The sequence below is a fragment of the Myxocyprinus asiaticus genome, chromosome 38, assembly GCF_019703515.2.
Source record: "Myxocyprinus asiaticus isolate MX2 ecotype Aquarium Trade chromosome 38, UBuf_Myxa_2, whole genome shotgun sequence".
Taxonomy (NCBI): domain Eukaryota; kingdom Metazoa; phylum Chordata; class Actinopteri; order Cypriniformes; family Catostomidae; genus Myxocyprinus; species Myxocyprinus asiaticus.
In genome coordinates, this window is record NC_059381.1 from 14,747,906 (window position 1) to 14,771,022 (window position 23,117).

At 38.0% G+C, this 23,117-nt stretch overlaps 1 protein-coding gene across 1 annotated transcript in view; it reads right to left on the reverse strand.

Moving 5' to 3' along the window:
* Positions 1-1,082: 1,082 nt before the first annotated feature.
* Positions 1,083-23,117, reverse strand: part of LOC127428867 (transmembrane protein 132C-like) — a 272,344-nt gene continuing 250,309 nt past the window's right edge. The window contains exons 8-11 of the mRNA XM_051677515.1: positions 22,361-22,569; positions 8,357-8,630; positions 6,547-6,738; positions 1,083-4,346 (exon numbers count right to left, since the gene is read on the reverse strand). Of these exons, the coding sequence (XP_051533475.1) occupies positions 3,228-4,346; positions 6,547-6,738; positions 8,357-8,630; positions 22,361-22,569 (1,794 nt within the window). The 3' untranslated portion in view covers positions 1,083-3,227. The remainder of the gene's footprint in view (positions 4,347-6,546; positions 6,739-8,356; positions 8,631-22,360; positions 22,570-23,117) is intronic.

A 23,117-nucleotide genomic window follows, 5' to 3' on the forward strand; every position in this document is an offset into this window, starting at 1 on the left:
TTGTGGTTAAATAGGTAAAATCATTTAGCTTGAAGAGTTGCATGGTAGTCACATTAACATGGAGGAAAGACTCACAGCAGAAATCCTTAATCAGTGTGGTCTGTCTCACAGGGGAGGGAACAGTACCATCCAACATTGGGACCCTGCCTGTACAGTTTAGCAGTAATGGGCCTCTCATGTGCAGGACCAAAGAAATTGACTACTGTAGCCTATATATCACACCCAGAGCTTTTGTGTCTGTACCAACCTTTGAATTACATAGTGCTCTGATGCTGCAACAACACACTCCTTGTTAAAGCCTATAGTTTACAGCAGTTAAATTGGGTAAAATTATAGTCTGCTTTGAAAACTTTTTCATGAGCATCATTGGCCCCACTACTTTAAAACCAGGGTTGAGTCACAACATTGTATTTGCACACTTGTAGTACAGCAGTCTTAAACATATAACCTTTATTTATAGTCTTAGGTCATGTGCCTGTCAAGAAGAATGACCATCACAAATGTCCCCTTTGAGGCAACTGGGGTTAGAAATGAGCTCCATCAACTGGTAAAAAAGTGGTAAGGCAGGAGGTGGTAGTTTATTTAATATGCAAATAGAAAAATGCAATGATGTAATGCATAATTGTTTTTTTTTTTTTTTTTTTTTTATGTAATTCATAATAATAAATGATAAAATGGGGTTCAAAAGCCCAAGTCTACATTGAAAATCTGGGATTCAAAATTGAATTTAAACCTAGAAATAAATTTTAGGACTGAACATTTGTAAACAAAGAAAACAAAGATTCTGCACTATTTCTAGGTCACTAATCAAATAAATAAATTTGAGACATTGAGCAACTTAACTCCTTTGTAAGCTTCCATAACACACAATATCCTCTTTAGGAACATTCTTAAATCATGCTGGGATAACATGGATCATTCAGTTTTACACAAACTTGTGAAGTCTATGCCAGCTCGAGTGCATGCTGTCATTAAAGCAAAAGGGGGACATACCAAATATATATATATATATATATATATATATATATATATATATATATATATATATATATATATATATATATATATATGCTGCACTCGGACTGTATATAACTAAGCAGAATGAAAAAAAAAGCAAGGAAAAGAAAATAAAACTAAATGGAAAACAAAAAAGACAAAGAGGCAATGCACAGCTATAGCACACATACATAAAAAATTTTAGTCTATACTATATCATTTTTATACTGTAAACAACATATTATACAATATTGATAAGACTACCTACAACAATACAATTTGCTCAACAGCTCTCAAGAAGACGTGAAGGGTAATTTTTCTGCCTGTTTCCCAGTAGTCCTCTGCCGTATAAGAAAATCTGAAAATGCATTTTAAATTTTCCAATTAAACTTCACTCAATATGCTGAGCCATATACTACTAATATAATTTGAAATGAAAAAATAATATTAAATTAGGAAAATGCAAAATAGAAGCATTTTCACAAGTGGACTCAAGACTTTTGAACCACACAGTATGTAATTAAAAGACAGTGCTTTTAAGCTCATAAAACTGAATGAGAAAATGAAATTAAAAAGAAAAGCCCCAACTCCTTTGATCTTAAAAGTAACCTGAAGCTATAAAATGCTACATAACAAACAGTGACACATCACATGTATGGGCAAATTGGACCAACAAATGTAATACTGTGAGGTGCTCCATCCAATCACATTTTCTAAAGGGCCAACTTGATAGGATCACTGACCAACATTGTGTATCAGCAATAGACTATCATGAACACCAGATGAACTTCAACAACAAAAAAACAATTCTTCATAAAATTGGCTGATCCGTCAGGTTGGTACTGTATGTATAATTGTCCTCCTGTGGTCTTTATGAACATGTTTCCATAAAAAAAAAAAGACACTGGATGGACATTGGATCTTGGAGATCAATTCCATCCAAAACACCAGCAGGAGGAATTAGCTGACACACACTATCTTTACAAAAGATTTATGGAATAAAATTTCTAATCTGTAATTGTGTTAAGGGCAAATGACTAATGATTACTTTCTTTATGACTGTTAGACACAGTGATGTACAGTAATACAGATTAAGAGTGTCAGAATAATCAATTTATTCACATATAAATTATTCTATGGTTGCCCTGCCAGGATATGTACGGCTCTGTTGCACTGATCACATTAACTGTGTATTACACTCCAAACTAATCTGATCCAATTAACTTTAACCTAAGCATCAGGTTAATCATGGGGACATTCACTTGAGTAGATTAGATGTTACTTTTTCTAATAAGAGCTGTGATTATCTTTATGTTTGCTACCTGTATGCTGTACTTGGACTGTATATAACTAAGCAGAATTAAAATACAAATAAAATAAAAATAAAAGGAAAACAAAAAAGACAAAGAGGCAATGCACAGCTATATCAAACATACATAAGCAATTTGAGTGCATACCATCTGTCATTCTAATACTGTAAACAACATATTATACAATATTGATAAGACTACCTACATCAATACAGTTTGCTCAACAGCTCTCAAGAAGACATGGAAGGTAATTTGTCTCCCTGTTTCCCTGTAGTCCTTTGCCGTATATACAAGTTAATTCACACTGTTGGTGGAAAAAGTTCCAAAATATACTGATTTTTGTCCATATTTTGAATTCACATGCATTTACTTATGGGAGTTAGTCTTTGGAGAAATACAATGGACAAACAGACACAGACAGGAACAGAGATGTATAAAAATATGTAAAACCTTACAAAATGTGTTCTCACATCAGTCAGTGTTCAACTTGGAAATGCTTCAGTTCACAGCGCACATCTGATATGTTTAAATGTCAACTCTTCACTCATGAAAAAGTACCATCACCACCACCAAGTGAACTGCATTAACCTAGACTTACGTGTGCTAAGTTAAAAAACAACAACTTTTTTTTAAGTATAGAAATGAAATATCCTCTTCTTTCTTCTTCAAAAAAGAAAATATATTGAAAGATTTCTCATATTCCAATGTTCTCATATTTTAACGTCCTCAGCAGTATCTCTATTTTCCTTATTTCATGATGATGAACCCTCATGGCATTTGCCATGGAAACAAGACCAGATGAATGGCTTGTCTTTTCATGGTGAGATGTGAGTGCAGTAGAGGCCAACCACCACCGTATCTGGAAGGCATATGGGTGCGCTATGCTTTGTCAGAAAAATACATAAATAACTACAACCCAGACTATGCAGTGCTCTTAGTAGCATTTTCATTTAACCTTTCCATGTAATTTCGGAGCTCTTTGGAGTCCCCGAGCTCGATGTCTGGGCAAACCCATTTGATGTCATTCTGACCAATGAGAAGTGGGCTTATGGATGGGCAGCCATTGCTGGGCTTGCTGTTACTAAAAGTAGTGAACTTCACCCGTTTCCTTTTGGTGGTGGGCGAATTTAAGGACTCGCTCTTGTGATCCCTCCCAGCACAGCCAGAGTCAGAAGCAGACCTATGGACCTGCCCCTGAATGCTCTTCTGAGATGAAAGACCATTGAGGAGCTGGCTACCTTCTTCCAGGCCCAGTCCGGAGTCCATGGTGCCACCAAGCTCCTCCTGGTCCAAACACAACCCTGCTTGGCTTTCCAACAGCTCTGCATCATGGCCTAACCAAACCCAGTCATGGGCATGAGCCATGGTCTCCTGGCCCTCCAAAGGGAGCTGTTTGTTGCTGTATTTAAGGGCATAAGAGATGCAATTTATTAGAAATACCAAAATGGCCAAGCAGAAGACACCTAGCAGGGCATACATGCCTATCTCCAAGTCGCTGAGGCCACGGCGATTCTGCAGGAGGTCCTCCTCAGTGTTGCGTCCAGGGGGAAGGTCTGCTTGAGCTGGGAACTCTGAGAAATCAACTGGAATATCACCAGCGGACAGCCTGTCACCACTGGGTTTCCCTGAAATTGCAGTCTTGATGGTGGTCACTCCTCTGTTTATGATTCCAGCTTCCATGTCTGATATAGAGCCTCCATAATATGGGGCATTGGGCCTGTATCTCTTTCCTTTTGCACTCTTTTCTGTTTCCTCACTGCGGCCAAACTTTACATGGACGTTCGCATTGCCTACAGCCAAAACTGTCCGCCGCTTGGTTTTTAGGCAGGACTCAAGGCCAAACATCTCCACCCGGACCAACATGCCTTGACCTTCACCTTTGGCCACTACCACTGGCCACCTCCAGGTGGAGTCTTTCTTCACTGACACCACCTGATCATCCAGAGAGGTGGCTGTGAGGACAAAATGTGCAGGGTTATAGAGGTCAAGAGGGGTCATGGAGCCATCGCTGAAGTGCAGCCATGCACTGACAAGGGACTCCTGTGGGCGGAATGAAAATATGAGTGAACTTGAACATGAACTTCTTTTGCAGACCCAGAGGAGGATTTCATAGCTCAGTAGACTCACTGCAGTTCTTTTTTAAATATTAATCAGATTTTTCTCCTAAAATTTCTTGAGGAGCAATAAAATATATTTTACAAATATTGTGGATAGTATAGCTCAGATAATTTGGTCTTGGAAAAATTTGATTGTTTTAGCCCTGATGAAGGCCTAGATGCTGAAACGTGTTGGCAAAATAAAGTTTGAATTATTCTCCACTCCACAAGTGCTGCTGGATTTACTTTTCAGTTTTACTCTTCTTTTTTTCCAAGCACCTTGTTGGTTTTGTGAAGATGTGCCAGAATAACTCTACAACAAGAATTTGATGAGAAATGTTTGAGTTCATAATAGCCGCTTTTCCACTATAGGGCCAGTGCGAGTCAGAACTATCAGCTGATCAGCCAGAGCCAGTAGCCTCGGACCTCGAGCTGTGAGACCAAAATCTATCTGCATTCCCATCATCGGGCCAATACCCTCACAGCATTGCCCTAAAAAATAATACGCCGCCCTGGTGCCAACGTCACACACCCCACCCATTTCACAAGCAAGAGGGAAACTCAAGCTGAGGTATTACACTCTGAAAACTAGAGCCCTCAAAATGAACACAGATCTGTACTGTGCCCGCAATTTTTTTAATTGTTCCCAAACCTGTACCGTTGTGCACTGGATACACAACTTAGCAAGTTCGGCGACAATATACTTAATCACGTCTTAGTTCGACAGATGCCGCGTCGATCTTACGTTGCACATTTTCATCAGCCCAAATATTCATAAAAGCCCTGATTTCATCTGCTGACCAGGTCTGTGTTTCCCAAAAGCATCGTAAGCCTAAGTAGATCATAGAAACCATTGGTGCCAGTGGTCTCTATAATCAACTTAAGCTTGCGATGCTTTTGGGAAATGCAGCCCAGTACTGACGATTCTCCATTCACCGTTGATCTGTTGAGGTAGACAGGTAGCTAGATATGAAAAATTGGGAAATGAGTATATCGGTGCTGAAACCTCTGACCTGACTAAGCAAAACTCTGCCTTTGACACTGACCCTGTCTCAATCCCCAGTTGGCCTTCTTTGGCCCAATGGTAATTGGCCGTTGGACCAGAGGAAGTCCCGAGGAGGCACGATGAAGCCCCAGAAGTGACAGTGGGAATGCAACTGTCCTGGCACGCACTATCACACCCTCATTTGGCCTGATAGTGGAAATGCAGCTATTGAGACCTCTGACATTTAAATGCAGACTTTGGTATCTAGTCAAATCTGAGCATACTATATAACATTGTTGAGAGATTTTCTGAATATCAAGAGGAGCAACGTGTGAGGTCTTTTTCTCAGGAGAAAAATCTGAGAATCAGGACATATAAGCAAAAGTCTCGATTTGCTCTCCATTTAATCTAATTGATGTCTAGGAAAGAGATCTCATTTGTGATTTTTCTCCCCTGTGGGAAGGGTAATGCCAATATTCCTCAACACATGCATCTGTGCAGGACAGTTCAAATGCTTTAAAGTCACCGAAAACAAATTTCAAAAAGAACAAATGTACTGATCAGCTGGAGATTCGTTCAGTCTGCTTATTTTATGTCTGTCAACATGGAGCAGAGAGGAAACCCCTGCCGATGCAAGGGATTAATGAAATCAGACTAATCAGAGAGGATTTAAAATGTGAGATGACTTAGAATAAGTGGGCAGCCCAGAGCAGCATGATCCACTATAAAAAAACACAACTCCTAATCAAAATGCGTCCCACGTTAACTGACTTTTTGCCTGTGATGACTGTGATTATGGTGATTGCAACTGCTCACGGAAAAAGCAAGCCTACAGACCAAGAGCACATTTCTGAGAATGTATAAAATACTGTGATCTGAGAACTAGCATACAATTTGTAATAGAACTGGTGCAGTTAATACTTCAAGTGTTAGATGGAATAGCCTCTTGTAAGGAGTCCGAATTTAATTTAGCTATATCTAGGCCAACAAGCAATCTGTTTATGAAAGAATGTTATTGTTTGCCATAGTATTACAATCAGTCTTCATTGGAATTAATGGAATAGCCAAACCTGTTAATTAGAAGGGGGCGTCCACATCCATTTGGCTACTTAGTACACTGTATACAAATCTAATATCACCATCTAATAAGACTGTACACCTGATTAGTGTTGTGCATGGTCTCTTGTGTGGTAGCTGTGACGACGATGGCCCTGTTGCTTCCTGGGCTGAGTTGGAGGTTCAGTGAGAGGCCAGAGACTAGCTGCACCCCCAGCTCGGTAATACTGACTTTATCATCCAGAACCCGGATCATCCTCTCAGCCAGAACCGAGTCTGACAATGGGGACATCACCTGGATAAGAACATAGTCGGACATGTAACATAACCTCAGCTAATCACAAAAAAATAAAAATAAAAAATAAAACAATTTGAACATCCTCTATGCGTTTAATATAATCTGCAATTTCAAAAGTCTAAGTGACAGCTGTTCGCCCTCCACCAAATGGTAATATATGATGCACAGGCATGAAACATGATGAAAGACTTCCTATCCAGATCAATTAGTAGAAAAGCAGCCGCCTCCATATTTCAGAATTTATTGTCTTATAATGAAGTGTCAGAAGCCATTTACTTTCTGTCTGTAAGTAGGACTTTAACTGTCACCAGTGTGCATGGTGCATACTTCCTTCTAACCATAATTTGCACATGGCCTGGAGGTTCACTGGAAACAGTTTGTCAAACTACAATAAGATGCAGCTATGTTAATGTAAACAAACCATTCTTACACAGTTTTTATATTCTGCTCTTCATCTCATCCTAATTTGCTATTTGAATTAATAGATTTATTAATTAGACATAAAATAAGAATAAGCAAGGGGAGCCTCAGGCGTTACGCAATATTGCGTGAGATGCTGCTCCAGTGCTCTAATTTTATAAATAGGACTATAAGATAAAAGTTGATTCCTGCTAGATTTATTTAAAAATATGTTATTCCAAATGTCTACTTTTGCACAGAAACAATTCTTGGTCTGTTTTAAAACCATAATTATTTTCCCTACTCTTATAGCAAGTTATTAGTCATTCAATTTACTCTTATTCAACTGAAAAAACAGGTGGGTCTTTCTTTTGAATTTTAATAGCAAGCTTGCTCTAATGGCAAAATAGTGTGGACGACAGGTAATTTGACCGTGACTAAGTGGTGGGGTCAGGGATAGATCTGTCTCACAGCTTCAGTGATTTTTGATTTCAGGCAGTGAGTGCCAATCTCAGTCTACAGAGCTTCTCAAAGAAGCAGACTCTCCATACATTCCATCCCAGCCATTACTGGCTTTTTTTTATCTGATTTTAATTTCAGAAAATTGATCAAATCAAACCTCTCTCCACCTGTGCCAGAGGCTTATATATTTTTAGCTGTCAAATAGCACTCTAATGGCACTGTCAGTTCAGCTTGCCACATGGCCATTGTGTAGGTGTATTTATTCAAGCACGTCTGTGTGAATGTATATGACATCTACATGGAAAAATTTGTGATTTTCTCAGATTAAAAAAGACCAGCACTGATTTAGCGGGTCTTAATAAGAGAACATTGCTGTTTGTCATACAGAGCAGCAAGACCTGCAGAAAGGCAGCATACAAGAGCCACAAGAGAGAGGAGAGAGATACAGTAGTGTGCTGTCTAGCTGTCATCTGACGGCAAACACGTGTCACATCACGACACAAACTAATTCATCTCTCATCCACACAGAGACAGACAAATGACAGCCCGGCTTTTACAGAGAAAACACAAGGGAACTGCAGTTTAGTCAGCTGTAACTCAGTTGTGTTCCTTAGATTTGAGTAGCTCTGATAGTAGTGTGTTGAGGATTTTGCATAATTGCATAATTGGTTTTGTTTTATGGTAAATGAGGGAAGATACAGGCAATCGAACAAAAACTAGACATACTCACACATACCTTCTTGAAGTTTCTCACCTGGACTTTAGTGGTGCCAGTGTTAAGACCGATCAGGACCTGTTCCTTAGAGAGTCTGGCCACACGTTCATCCCCCACCCTTAATGAATCCCTCACCAGCTCTGTCACATCCACCTGCCAATCACTTCCCAGGAGCCAATCTGGTTGGCCCTGCCACTCCTCTGGCTCAGCCTCAAAGTGTGTGAGGACACGGACAGTGGTGCTCTGGTACTGTGGAACACAGCCCCGATCTTTCCTGGCTCCTTCATCCACATCATCCTCTCCAGTCCCAGACCTGCAGTAAAGAAAGCAACCAAAACTAATTTTGTTCATGTTCCATTCAATTCCTTACTTTATTATTTCTAAGTTCATCAGAAAACATTGGGAACTAGTTCTATTTTATTCTATTCTACATTGTAAAAAATTCAAACCACTACTTTGTTCTGTTTAATTTAATCAGAAAACTTTGGCAACTAATACTATTCTATTCTATTTTATTCTATTCTGCACAATAGTAAATTAAACCTACTATTTTATTCTGCTGAATTTCATCAAAAAACATTGGGAACTCAGACTATTCTATTATGTTCTATTCTACATTGTAAAACAATCCAACCCACATCTTTATCCTATTTAATTTCTTCAGAAAACTTTGGCAACTAGGAATGTTGTATTCTGTTATATTCAACACTACAGTAAATTTAACCCACTATTTTATTTTGTTAAATTTAATCAGAAAAGGAGCTAGTTCTATTAAATTCAATTCTATTTTATTCTATTATACATTGCAAAACATTCAACCCACTACTTTATTCTGTTTAAATTAATCAGAAAACATTGGAGACTAGGACTAACCTATTCTATTTTACACTACAGTAAAATCAACCCAATACTTTATTCTGTTGAATTTTCATCAGAAAACTAATGGAACGATTCTACACAGCAAAAAATTCAACCCACTACTTTATTCTATTTAATTTCATCAGAAAACATTGGGGACTAGGACTATTCTATTTTATTCTATTCTATTCTGCACTACTGTAAATTCAACCCACTACTTTATCCAGTCGAATTATCATCAGAAAACTTAATGAACTATTCTATTCTTTTCTATTTTCTATGGAGTGGCAGTGGCGTAGTGGGCTAAAGCACATAACTGGTAATCAGATTGCTGGTTCGATCCCCACAGCCACCACCACTGTGTCCTTGAGCAAGGCACTTAATTCCAGGTTGCTCCAGGTGAATTGTCCCTGTAATAAGTGCACTGTAAGTCGCTTTGGATAAAAGTGTCTGCCAAATGCATAAATGTAAAAATGTATTCTGTTCTATTCTATTGTACACTGCAAAAAATTCAAGCCACTAATTTATTCTATTTAATTTCATCAGGAAACACTGGGAACTAGGACTATTCTATTCAAATCTGCAATAGCAAATTTTGGGCTAAATATGAAAGGTTGCTGAGAAGGGGAACAAAAGATCAGTCAGTGCAAGTTGAATATTTTAAGGAAATATTTGAAAATGCAAACCTGACATTGTTGAACTTTATGTACTGGAATATGTAGCTAACGATGACTGTAATTTCATCATACTCTCTTTTAATAACTATATTTCATAATGTTGATCTCTTGCCAAGATGATTAGCTAATTCTAACTAACCTATATCCAATCAGAATAAAGTAAACAAGTATCAGGAGAGATTACGTAATATCATCTATAAACGCTTGTGTTTAACTTTTCTTGGGTGAGTTCCACAGCTACGTCTGACGGAACCCCCGGCCGTGTATTAATAAACAAGCAAAGCAGAAACTGGAGTCTGGGTTGAGTTATTATGCTGCAGCATAAGTCTAGATATGAGATAGGTATTATGGTGAAATCGGTAGCATGTAGTGACAGACTACAATATTCTCAGATTGAGTGAGTATTGTCTGTGGGCAGGACGCTGGCAAACTCTCAGTGGACTCTGAGTTGTAATGTGCTTAAGAAAAAGGTACCAGTGGCTGGGAAACTAGGAGACCAGCAGGTTAGTCAGGTAATTTAGGGAGTTAAGTTTACTTGGGTCAGTATATAGAATTTCCATGACAATTTGCCAGGCCAGACATTCAGAATATGGAACCATGACAGCTGAGGAGGAAAATCCAGAGTGGACAAAAGGACTTACCCAAGGTAGGAACCAGACTTCACTTTCTCTTTCAAAATTGAGAATAGCACGTTTTGGAATTGTGAAATTTAAATCCCTCAAAAATAATTGTGTTTGATAAAAAGTTTTGTAACACTTTCTATGAAGCCCATATTTATAATACGTTGTAAAGGCATTATAAATACATTATACTAAATTCATAGTGTCTCATAATACACCTTATAACAATTATAAATTCTCATAAATAATTTTAACCACAATTATAATACATTATAATACTTACCTAATCATAGAGTATAATGCATTATAACATAAAAAAACATCCAATATTAACGCAGCAGAAGCTAATAAAGTTTGTATAAGTGCTACATAGTGTCAAAAGGTTTTATGACGTGATCTGTTATAAGTCGTTTTTGCCTGCTTTAAGTAAAGTTACAAAAGCAATATCTTCTTATAAACAACCATAAGATAAACTTGGAAAATACAATACATTCCAAATCAAACTTATGTAAGAAAAGTTATTTATATTTTAAAATAAGTCTCCAAATAAGATGCACAAAAATGTAAATTTATTGAATGGAGTCCAGTATAGAATCAGTTTGATGTCATCTGATATATTTTAACATTTTAGCTTTACAAGTGTATCTTATAATTTACATTGAATGTGTATTATTTTGTGCATGTGTAATGTATATAATTTCCAGCATGACTTGTAATGTCTTCTAACCACTTAAAAATATCTTATGGATGTGTATAAGAAGACACTACTTTTGTCACTTTACTTAAAGAAATGTAAGCGCAGCATAGTTCTAGCGGGAAGACTAGCAGCTGTACATCATCGCACCATTAGCTAGGTAACTCCTAGCCAATCACATGTAAGCCAATGCTTTATAAGTCTGCTCACAATCTATCACATTGCGTTTCAATGTGCTAACACGGCAACCTCCACCACCCCACCACCACCAGTTGAGTCCCGTCCTGCACGGGGGTAGGCTCCTCACCCCTGCCTCCTATCTCCATCAGGAAATGACAGTTCCGAGTACAGCTTCTTCGGACTGCCAGACGGGGATAACGCCAAAGAGAGACATTACATTTCTGTTTTATATTTATCAAATAAATGTCATCTTAAATTTCACTCAAGTCTGCGAGTCTTCCTGATAGAATACCTATTATGTACATTACAAATATATATAATACTTTATAACTTCTGCAGATAAAATTGGATGTTGCTTGTGTTATAATGTATTATACTCTATGAATAGGTAAGTATTATAATGTATTATAATTGTGGTTAAAATTATTTATTAGACGTTATAACATATTATAAGGTGTATTATGATACATTACTAATGCATTATAATGCCTTTACAAAGAATTATAAATATGGGCTCCATAGAAAGTGTTACCAAAAGTTTTTTCTGACCATGTCAAGGGTCATTTTTGAAGTGGTGCACCATGCTAAACCGAGCATATATCTTCTCGATAGAGGATGATGGCGACAATTAGACAAGAGGACAGGTTTACCTGAAAAGCCTCTCAACAATCCAGATCTGATGTTTTGTTGGTGGCTCGAGCCTCAGAGCCTCAAGAAGGTTCTGTGTTCTTTTGTGTGTTTCTGTGTCTAGAGCAAAAGCGGTGTACACACAGAATTATGCCATTATTGAAACTAATTTTCCTTTCCTCTTTCAGAAATAAGATGATATTAGGTATGTAGTCAATCAATTAAATAAAAATTGAGTGTGGGTGTGTGTGCATACTTGAGTGTGCACATGCACACAGAGACATATCGACAGGGAAGTAAATATAATAAGGTATGAAAATATGTTTCATTTTTTAACTCAGTAAAATAAATTTAATCTGAGAATCTTAAATTGGTTTATGTGTAATTATCATGCCTATAAAAAATAAAAATGCAACAGCTGAACATATAGAGATATTAAGATGAATTTTTGAAAAGAAACAGAATAAACCACACTCCAATATTTAGCTTAAGGTGAACTTGATATTGGAGACTGTTGTGGTAGACCAGAAAAAACTTTGCTCTTGGTCCATTAAGGAAAATGCAGAAGAAATGCTAATTCACAGAAGAACAAAATCAAGTTTTTATAGTCCCTCAAAACAAAGAACAGACAAAGAGGGATGAAGAATTTCAACTTCTCACCCCCTGGTGGCCATCTCAATGGTCTCCTGACCTACCCTAAACTCCCAACTGCTAACCCCTCAACCACACAGGACACATGGACTTTCTTTTTCAAATGAATTGAAACAAAACACAGTAAGCTGTCACGGTACATCTTGGTAAGAAGGTCACACAAGAGACTCTGAACAAATAATGAAAAACAAAACAAGAGCTTGTTTTTAAGTTATTTACTGGTCTCACAGCAGCTCTCTGATTTTCTGTTGCACTAATATCCTTAAAGCTAAACTATATTGATAGGAGAGTAAATACCCAGATGTATTAATAGGTAGACCCAAAAGGAATTAGCTGAATATAGGAAAATGGATGTGGTCATCAGAACAGGTCTACTAAGATATTTTAGAACTTCTGAAAATTATGACTAAAACCTATCCTTTCTTTCAGAGTATGGGAGTGTGCAGGCAGTCTGACGATGTTTTCGATCAAAAATGAAACCGAGTTGGGGACAGCGTAATAACACCACGTGAGGACCAAATTACATTGCTAGAATGCATCCCCTGAGAACTGTGGTGACACACAATCTGCTGACCGTACAGCCATGCTCTGAATAATTTTCTGTGATAATTTTCCTGAATATTTTTGTTTTTTCTCCATCCCTATCCACACAAGATAACCAATTCTGTTTTGAATTTGATTCTTTTTTTAGGTCAAATGTGGATAGGATACCACAGGGATGAACTAAATTCTGAACCTTCCATGTTTTTTTTGTGGAACTTTTGATTAATTTAGGTTTCGTACCGCCATGTGGTAGGGCTCTCATCTAATGTGCTAATGAATTGTTCTTGTGTTTAATGATTCAGACTGCCTGTGAGACAGATGTTAAGCCTTACTCCTCCTTTAAACAGGAAATGGTCAAAAGCATATAAATGGTCTTGTTCAACAAGACCTCTAATATGTGCCTACCCCGAGGGATGATTTTGATCAGCAGGCAGTAAAGGAATAAAAAGTAATTTTACATGTACCAAAAACAACAACTAGAGCTTTAGATGATAATTTTCCAAAGTACAGGGTATTGCAGGCCCTGGATAATTGTTAAGGCTGAATAATCTTAGCCACATTAAACTGGTGTTCTAGAACAAAATTTATGAGATATCCAATCCTCTTTTTACAGCAGCTCATGAGCTACAGAAAAGGACAGATAAATAAAATTGGACAGGAGAATGACATTCTGCATTTGAGCAATTGAAATTGGCTCTCTCAACTGCACTATATCTAGGCCTGCCAGAGTATTCAAATTGTTCAATCGATTTGATTCTGAGAAAGAGGGGTTCATGTCTGCGTTTCTAACTAAACCCCATGACAACTGACGTCACCCAAATGCATACTTTTCAAAATGATTAGACACTGCTGCACGGGGAATGCCACAGTGCTTACCATTTAGTAGCTGCTGCCATCGAAGCTGTGTTGTCATGTTTAAACTTGGTGGCATTCCACCCATCAAATGTGCATTTTCCCCATGCAGTTCACACTCTGCTGATGTAATCAAAAATGTCCTCCTAACCAAGCTTAAGGTTTTCTTACGGCTACAGGAAAACCAATCACATTTTAAATTAATAAATTGCTAAAGAATCTGTTATTTCCTAAAGAAAATGAGATCCGTAAGCATGCGCTCTTCACAAAGGAGCAGTGATGAAGTTTCAAAGGAAACTAATTTGCAGATTCATTTAAAAAAATGCACTTTATTCAAATGTCGACCTACACCTGGTTTGACTTTTACATGCCCGATTTCCGATGATGCACAACAACCATCAAAATTGGTTGAAATTCAAAGCATGCAAACTGACCAAGTCTTGGTCAGAGGGGGGTGTGAGAGTGAGATGTGTGAGAGTGAAAGTGGAAGATGGTGTCTAAAGGGTCATTAAGGCAAACAAGAATTTTTTTTTTTTTGCCAAATCATTTTACCAAAACAGCTGTATCCAAAAAAATAATTTAAAAAAATGGGCCCATGGAGCAGAACATGCATCAAAAAAATAAATAAAAATACAAATAAAAAAAAAAGGCTAATAATGACATTTATTGAGATATCCTGGGTGGCTCCAGGATTTAGAGCAGTGAGAGTTTTTTTTTTAATGTTTTTATTTTTTTACAGCTCTCGTATATGTGCAGCGAATAATGTGGGATGGCAAGGTAAGCAATCTTACTTTGTCCACCCAACCTTATTTTTCTTTTCAGGACATAACGATGGAGCTGACATCGTGTCGAGAGCATAAATATTTTCTTGTGATTTTGTTGAGATGTTTTATAAGTGGGCTGAGTGTTTCTCATGTAGAAAGACGGCGAAGGTAAAGTCATTCCAAAACAGGGAGTGCCTAAAAAAATTATCTTCTGACAACAGCACTCACTTTGTAGATAAAGTGATTTCTGAATTGGCAAACAGATTGAGAATAAATTTGAAAACTCACTTTGCCTACCACCCTCAAAGTGCGACTGTAAAAACCAAATTGTGTCAAATAATGGCCATGCGAGCTCAAAAGGGAGCTTGGACAGCCCTCAGTCCACATAAAATTATACAGTATGTTGTCTTTAACCAGAACTATCAAAGCTATTTATTTACATGTTAAGGCCGCATCACCAGTCCAAGATGCTGAGTCACTACGTTTGTATGAACCAGGGCAGTGATTCGAGGGCCTCCGGAGGAAGGTGATGCATAACCCAAGGTGGTTGGGTCCATACAAAGTTGGCCTGACCACAAACACTGCGGTTTTGATTGCAGAGCGTGATACCTGGATTCACGAGTCCCACTGCAAACCCCATCAGACAAAATAAAAGTCAAAGACTATAAGCCGGCTGGTACAAAAAGGTACCTGTTGAAGATGGAACATCTGCGGGGTCTGTGGGGTCCTCCGGATAATCAACGCGCCTGGGAGCAGATGTGGGCCAACAGATGGTTCAAGTTCACCACTGGAATTGTTGTATTCATTTGTGTGTTGCTATTGATAATTGTGTTGCCTTTATTAGATCCAACTATTGTTCTCATTCAGAGTAAAAGAGAAGTGCTTGTTCATCATGACCACTCAACACCAAACAGCATTACCATGAGCTAATTTGTTTTGAAAGTATTTCTAAATTATAGGCCTACTGCTAAGAAATATGAGCCTAAAAAGAATTACGTATGTGCACACGTCCTTCTCAACAGCATATCCATATCCGTTGTTTCCTGAACCAGTAGGCGATTGCGAAAGATGTTGCGTCCTGAGTCACATTAAAATGCTGGTGGCATATCATTTCAAAAGGGCGATGAGTTGCCCAAATGTAACCGTAACGACTAGATGAGGCATAGGACTAGAGACTGAAGGGGAAAGAAAGTTTGGCCTTACTCAGGACACAAATTTAAAACCTGTTATCATTCGCACAAAGGGATAAAATTATTGGGAATTCTTAGGGGTTGCAAGAATATCCGTAATGTAATTTGTGAACCAACCACTGAAATGGGAGACCATTTGGCTAGCCGGGCGAATCATTTACTCGATTATTATTGGTTGTACGGACAGACAGCCTATCCGGCGTAACCAGAATCTTGGAAAGGTTCTTGTGCTTTAGTCAAATTTAGAGCAAGAATTAGAGTGGGGTATGTGGAGACAGTGTGAAAGAAATGTGCCTTAGAATGACGGAAAGATGATACTTGGTGGAGACATGATATAGTCGACATCCAGTCGGAACATCGCATGGTTGATCAATCGTCCCAATTTTGGAAGGCTTTCGTAATTCATAATGCGGTTATCAATTTGATGAATTGGATTAACAGAATCCATTACGAACTATATTGTTTTGCGAACGACACTAAATTGGCTATAACCCTTCTTGAAAATGGAAATAGGTTACCTCAGACAAACGTCTCTCGAAAACCGAATGGTATTAGATGGAATTTTATCTGAAGGAGGTGTGTGTGTAAAAAATTGGAAAAGAATGATGCAGATGGAAGCAAAATATCTAAAGTGTTGGAAGATATGAAAAAGGTGCAAGATGACTTATGGCAGGATGAACAGGCTAAGAAACCCAATGATTCATGGGACTGGATAAAGAAGTTCTTTCATGATATGTTTGGTAATATACTTGGACTGATATTGAAGTTTTTGATGCCAGTATTGCTAATCTTCTTTATTGCAGGAGCAGTCATCATATGTGCTGCAAAATGTATTCGTGCATGTGTGGGGAAAATGATTAATGAAACTATGTAGAGAGGGACATTATGTCCAGTTAGATCCTATACTGTTGCTATGAGGCAAGAGAATGTTTTTGACAGTTGGATGAATGAGAAAGAGAAGGATGTTGTGTATGATGAAGTGAATGAGAGAATGTCTGGAGGGGTAAGAGAGGAAACCGTTTAAGGTTAAGTAATCAATAAATAGGCGATCGTGTAATAGCGATCAAAGGGAGGATTGCAATAGCAAATTTTGGGCTTAAATATGAAAGGTAGCTGAGAAGGGGAGCAAAAGAACGGTCAGTGCAAGTGGAATATTTTAAGGGGAACTGAAAATGCAAACCTGACTGTGACGAGGAGGAGGGCGGTGCGCAGCCGAGGAGAGAGATAAGTGCAGCAGGATGTGGCAGTTTGAGAGAGAGAGCCACACGCATCTGCCATGTGTGTATTTGTGTGTGTGTCTTTTTGTTTAGATTAAATATTACTTTGACTGTTCAGCTGGTTCCCACCTCCTCCTCTCCCATTTTAACCATGTTACACTGACATTGTTGAACTTTATGTACTGGAATATGCAGCTAACAATGACAGTAATTTTCATCATACTCTCTTTTAATAACTATATTTCATAATGTTGATCTCTTGCCAAGATGATTAGCTAATTCTAACTAACCTATATCCAATATGAATAAAGCAAACAAGTACCAGGAGAGATCATGTAAAATCATCTATAAAAGCTTGTGTTTAACTTTTCTTGGGTGAGTTCCACAGCTGCGTCTGATGGAACCCCCGGCCGTGTATTAATAAACGAGCAAAGCAGAAACTGGAGTCTGGGTTGAGTTATTATGCTTCCGCATAAGTCTAGATATGAGAGTGGACTCTGAGTTGCAATGTGCTTAAGAAAAAGGTACCAGTGGACTGGGAAACTAGGAGACCAGCAGGTTAGTCAGGTAATTTAGGGAGTTAGGTTTACTTGGGTCAGTATATAGAACTTCCATGACAATTATATTCTATTATATCTTATTATGCACTTCAAACAATTCAACCCACTACTTTATTCAGTTTAATTTCACCAAAAATTTGGGAACTAGGACTATTCTATTCTAATCTACACTGTAAAAAAATCCACCCACTAATTTGTTCTGTTTAATTTCATCAGAAAACATAGGGAACTAGTTCTATTCTATTCTATTCTATTCTACACTGTAAAAAAAAAAAAACCACCCACTAATTTATTCTGTTTAATTTAATCAAAAAAACTTAGGTAACTAGTTCTATTCTATTCTATTCTATTGTATTATATTTGTTTATTATATTTTATTCACTGCAAAAAAAAAAAAAAAAACAAACAAAAAAAACAAAATGCAACCCACTACTTTATTGTGTTGAATTTCATCAAAAAACATTGGGAACTAGGACTTTTCAATTCAATTCTATTCTATCTTATTATTATACACTGCAAAAAAATTCAACACATTTCTTTATTCAGTTTTATTTAATCAAAAACTACTCTGTTCTATTAAATTCCACACTATTCTATTGATATCTACAGCAGTAGTGGCATTCAGCCTTTTGAAATAGGTGAGTCACTTTGATAGGCTATAAAAACCTGAACAGTTTTCACATTTCAGTGATGCATTCTCTCGCCCCACACAAATAGCCCAGTGCCAGGTGAACAGGGCACAAGCTCTGAATGTTCCATTATTTATAATAAGCCAAAGTCATCCAAAATAAAACTACACCAGTGGCAGGTTAACATGGTGTGTCTGACGGGTGGCAAGGCCACACTCTTCTACACTTCTATGTAAAAATGCCTGCACATTGGCAGAAACAGTGTGACATTTACAGAACACAGGTGTAAAAACAGGCCAGGCGACACTTAATTGAGCAATGTCAGGTCACAGAAGGTCTCAGGAGTAATGAGCTTGAGTATTACAACACAGCTATACATTTCCCATTCAAAAGGTAATCAAAATGCTACCTGAGACAGATAGAGCAACCTCAGGCCAAGGGCTGATATGATACAGCATTCCATGTTGGAGAGAAAGCTCAGAGCTGTTGAATTTTTTTTTTTTAATGGAATAGGAAAACCTGCCTAAACTGGTTTGCTGGTCTTAGCCGGTCTCTCAGCCTGGTAAGGCTGGTCTATTTTGCTGGTGTTAGAGGGGGGTTTCGTGGCCTGGTTGGGAGAACAGCTAAGACCAGCAAACCAGCTTAGCCAAGCTGGGAGACCAGCAGCCTGTACCATGAAGCTGGCTTATGTGGCTAGCCAGGTAAGTTTTAGTTTAGCTTGCATCAGTCCTGAGTTTTAGGGACCATGAAAGTGGGTCAGCCTTTACCAGTGTTCAATGCCATAGTACCTTACTCTCAATGGCTAACCTGCTCCATAGAGAAATCCACAAAATAGACTCTTCATGATAAATAATTTATATGACAGTCTAAATATAGATTTTTCGCAGATGGAGCCTTGTATCTTATTTACACTGATCAGCCACAACATTAAAACCACCTGCCTAATATTGTGTAGGCCCCCCTCGTGCTGCCAAAACAGCGCCAACCTGCATCTCAGAATAGCATTCTGAGATGCTACTCTTCTCACCACAAATGTACAGAGCTGTTACCGTACTGAGTTACCGTAGAATTTGTCAGTTCGAACCAGTCTGGCCATTCTCTGTTGACCCCATTCAGGCATTTCCATCCGCAGAACTGCCGCTCACTGGATGTTTTATGTTTTTGGCACCATTCGAAGTAAATTCTAGAGACTGTTGTGTGTGAAAATCCCAGGAGATCAGCAATTGCAGAAAAACTCAAACCAGTCGGTCTGGTCTAGTAACGTTTTGTGATCGAATCGCAGAAACCACATACAAATGTGGTCAAAAATGTATGTGTCCACATCGCATTTGAGGTGTAAACACTAATCTGTCCTGTATGCGTCGTGGAAGCAGTGAAGCGCCACCCTCACCTGTCAATCAACCGCTGCACTAAAACAAAAAAGTTAAAATTTTGCCGTTTACGAGCAGATTTAAAAGGACATAACCGTCTGATCGTAAAATTTAAAAAAGTGGATACATACACAGTCACGGATCTCCTTTAGTGTGTCTGATATCAACACAGAAGAGAAGCACGAACACCTGAAGCTCCTTTAATACAGGTTATCCACTAAAATACCAGATAATTCTGCATGACATGTAGTGTTTGTGCTTAGATTAAATTTCAAACGCGTCTGGGAGAAACAGCGCACCATTTTTTTCGTGTTTTGACTTTTCTTACTTTGTTGTGATTTAATATCATGCAGTAACGCACTGACGTAGTGATTAATGTATGTCGTCATGAAACAGAGACCCTCCCCTCCAAATCCAAACACAAGTGGTCACAGGAGACGCATATAAGTAACCAGGTGTAAACAGCAATGTGTCTCACTTGACCACATGTGATCGGGTCACCTGAAACGCATCTTAATACAAGGTGGAAACAGGGCCTTAGTCCTTGTGTACATAATGCCCTCATGTTCTCTGTGTCTTGGTAGGTTCTTGACCTGTAGTGTTTGTTGTTCTCCGGTTTTCCGTATTTCTTGGTTTTCTTGTTCTCTAGTTTCTAGTTTCTTGTCTTTCATTTGAGTTCTTTTAAGAAAGCTGCCTCCACTCATTACAGAAGAATGAGGGCATTATATACACAAGGACTGACAAGGTTAACAAGACACTGCTGGAGAACAATCAGGAAGGCCACCAGGAACAAAGACAACATACATAAGACAACATAAAACAACTTCCATCCACATTTATCCTTCAGACTTTTTACTGCCTCAGTTTGACAGTTTTTTTTACCATACATTCCATCTGTTTCTCCTCATCCTGTTCTCACTTATCATGCATGAGTCAAGCCGGCACGACTGTTTCTACCTGGAGAGTAATTAAAAATTATCTTTTGGATATCCACAGCATAAAGAAACATTAACCTGCGCTTCTGCTGGTGTTGTTGTGTTAGGGAAGGTGTGCCTGAAAACGACCCTGTGTAATTAAAAAGTCAACATCTGCATCCTCCCCTCACCTCCATCCACACACTTGGTGTTACAGAGGAATGATGGAGCGTGGAGAATGTCTGAGCCAGGGGAGGGTTGATAAAGTTGGGGCAGGATGGAGCATTGTGGATCAAGCTCAATACGTGAGCTAAATGCTCTTATTCCAGATACTAGAGATAATCATCTCACCATTGATACCATGCAATATTTAGAGGTTGATTTCAGTAATGTGAGAAATCCTTTTTTTTTTTTTTTTTAAATCATAGCCAGTAGAACTAGATTGCATAACATAGTGTGGGTTGTGCAAGATATGTTCTGCTCAGCTTAACATTATAAAACACAACAGACTTTAATAATAGTTTCTGTGCTGTTTACAATTCAAATAAGTCATATCATCCTTCTTTTTCCTCATGAGGTCCACTCATAATGTTACTTATGTTTTTAGCATCAAAAGGTTTTTACATTTTGTTAAAGGAATATTCCTGGTTCAATACAAATTTAGCTCAATCGACAGCATTTGTGGCATAATATTGATTACCTCAAAAATAAATTTTGACTTGCTCCTCTTTTTCTTTAAAAAAAAAAAAAAAAAAAAAAGCAGAAATCTGGGTTCCAGTGAGGCACATACAATGGAAGTGAAAGAGGCCAATCCGTAAACATTAAAATACTCACTATGTCAAAAGATACAAGACATAAACAATATGCATGTTAACATGATTTTAGTGTGATAAAATCGCTACATTTTCTGTGTAAAGTTATAGCCAATTTCACAACTTCATTGCCATGACAATGCAATGTCTACAATCCCTAAAACAACTGTAAAAATGATGTTTTCAAGAACTTTACAGCTCAAGTTTTAACAGAAGAATTAACGTAAGTGCTTTTATAAAATTATAAGCTTCACATTCTGCCTTAAAACCCTCCACATTCACTTCCATTGTAAGTGCCTCACTGTAACCTATTTGTTTTGCTTTTTTTAAAAAAAAATTTAAAGAAAAGGATGGATGAGTCAAAACAATTTTTTGTGGTAATCAACATTATGCCACAAATGCTGTCGACTGAGCTAAACTTGTTATGAACCCGGAATATTCCTTAAAGAAAAAAAAAACATTTATTTCCTCAGCTTGCTCTAAATCTCGGCTGTAAATCTGCATGCTCAATAAAATATCTCAAAAATCAGTGATGTAACGTTTTGTCACACTACACTGCTATTCACTGGAAAAAGTACATTTTTTCTGTAAAAGCTACACTATTTTGGAAGCGGCTGAACTACTGTATGCTACTGAATAATGTAGCTAAGTTAGCTGTGTCGCTACTTTGTTGCAAAATTGTTAAAAGTTGTGGAAATATGGAACAAGCTGATTTTGCAGCTAAGTCTCAATAAATGCTCTTTTTTTTTTTTTTACTGGGAATATTACTGATGGTTCTGAAAGTTACTGTATGTTGTCATAGTTCATGAACTCTTTTATCTTAAAAGATCAAGGACAGTTTTATTCCTCTTAGTATGACATCTTTAAAACAAAAACATTGCTAACCTTAGGTTGGCAGCATCAGCAGGAACTCTCCAGCCCCTGATCTGGCTGAGTTCTGGATCGAACATCTCAATCTGCAGGGGGAGTCTGGGCATCCAGACGCTCAACTCCAGCTGAGTGCTCAGGTAACTGTAGGTGAAGTTCACCATCATCCTTACTCTCCCACGTGTCTCCTTACCATTAACATACACGTAATCACACCTTTCAGACACCTAAGAGGAAAGAATACAAATGAGACCGAAGACAAACAAAGCATTCAAGCAACACTGTATTCACAGGAGCTTTAAATGAAAGAAAATGGCAGGCTCTGCCGTCATATCAGCCTACTTTTCTCCCCAATTTCCTGCCGACTATTTCACATTTTGAAAGCGAAAAAATTAGGCCTCTTCTTGTGCTAATCAGCGCAATATGCAACAAACAGTCTGGCCTTTGTGTTTTTTGTGCTGCTGTTATTTGCTTTCATTCTTTGCTTTAATGAGGAAGATGAGAGATTGGACCGGCTTTGACTGGCCTGTCTAAGTATTTATTTCTGACTACAGTCAGTGGGGGAGAAGCAGGGACATTTGCCATTGATAATGAAACTATCTGAATGTCTATATTTCTCTTTAGACTTTAAAGTTGAATGGAAGTAGATGGAGAGGTAGAAGAAAACTGAGAGAAAATAGCTGAGTGGTCAAGTCTTTCCACAGCAATTGTTCATCACAGCAATCCAAGTAATTTTTTTGCAAAACAACTATGTAGCTCTTAGCCAATGTTTGTG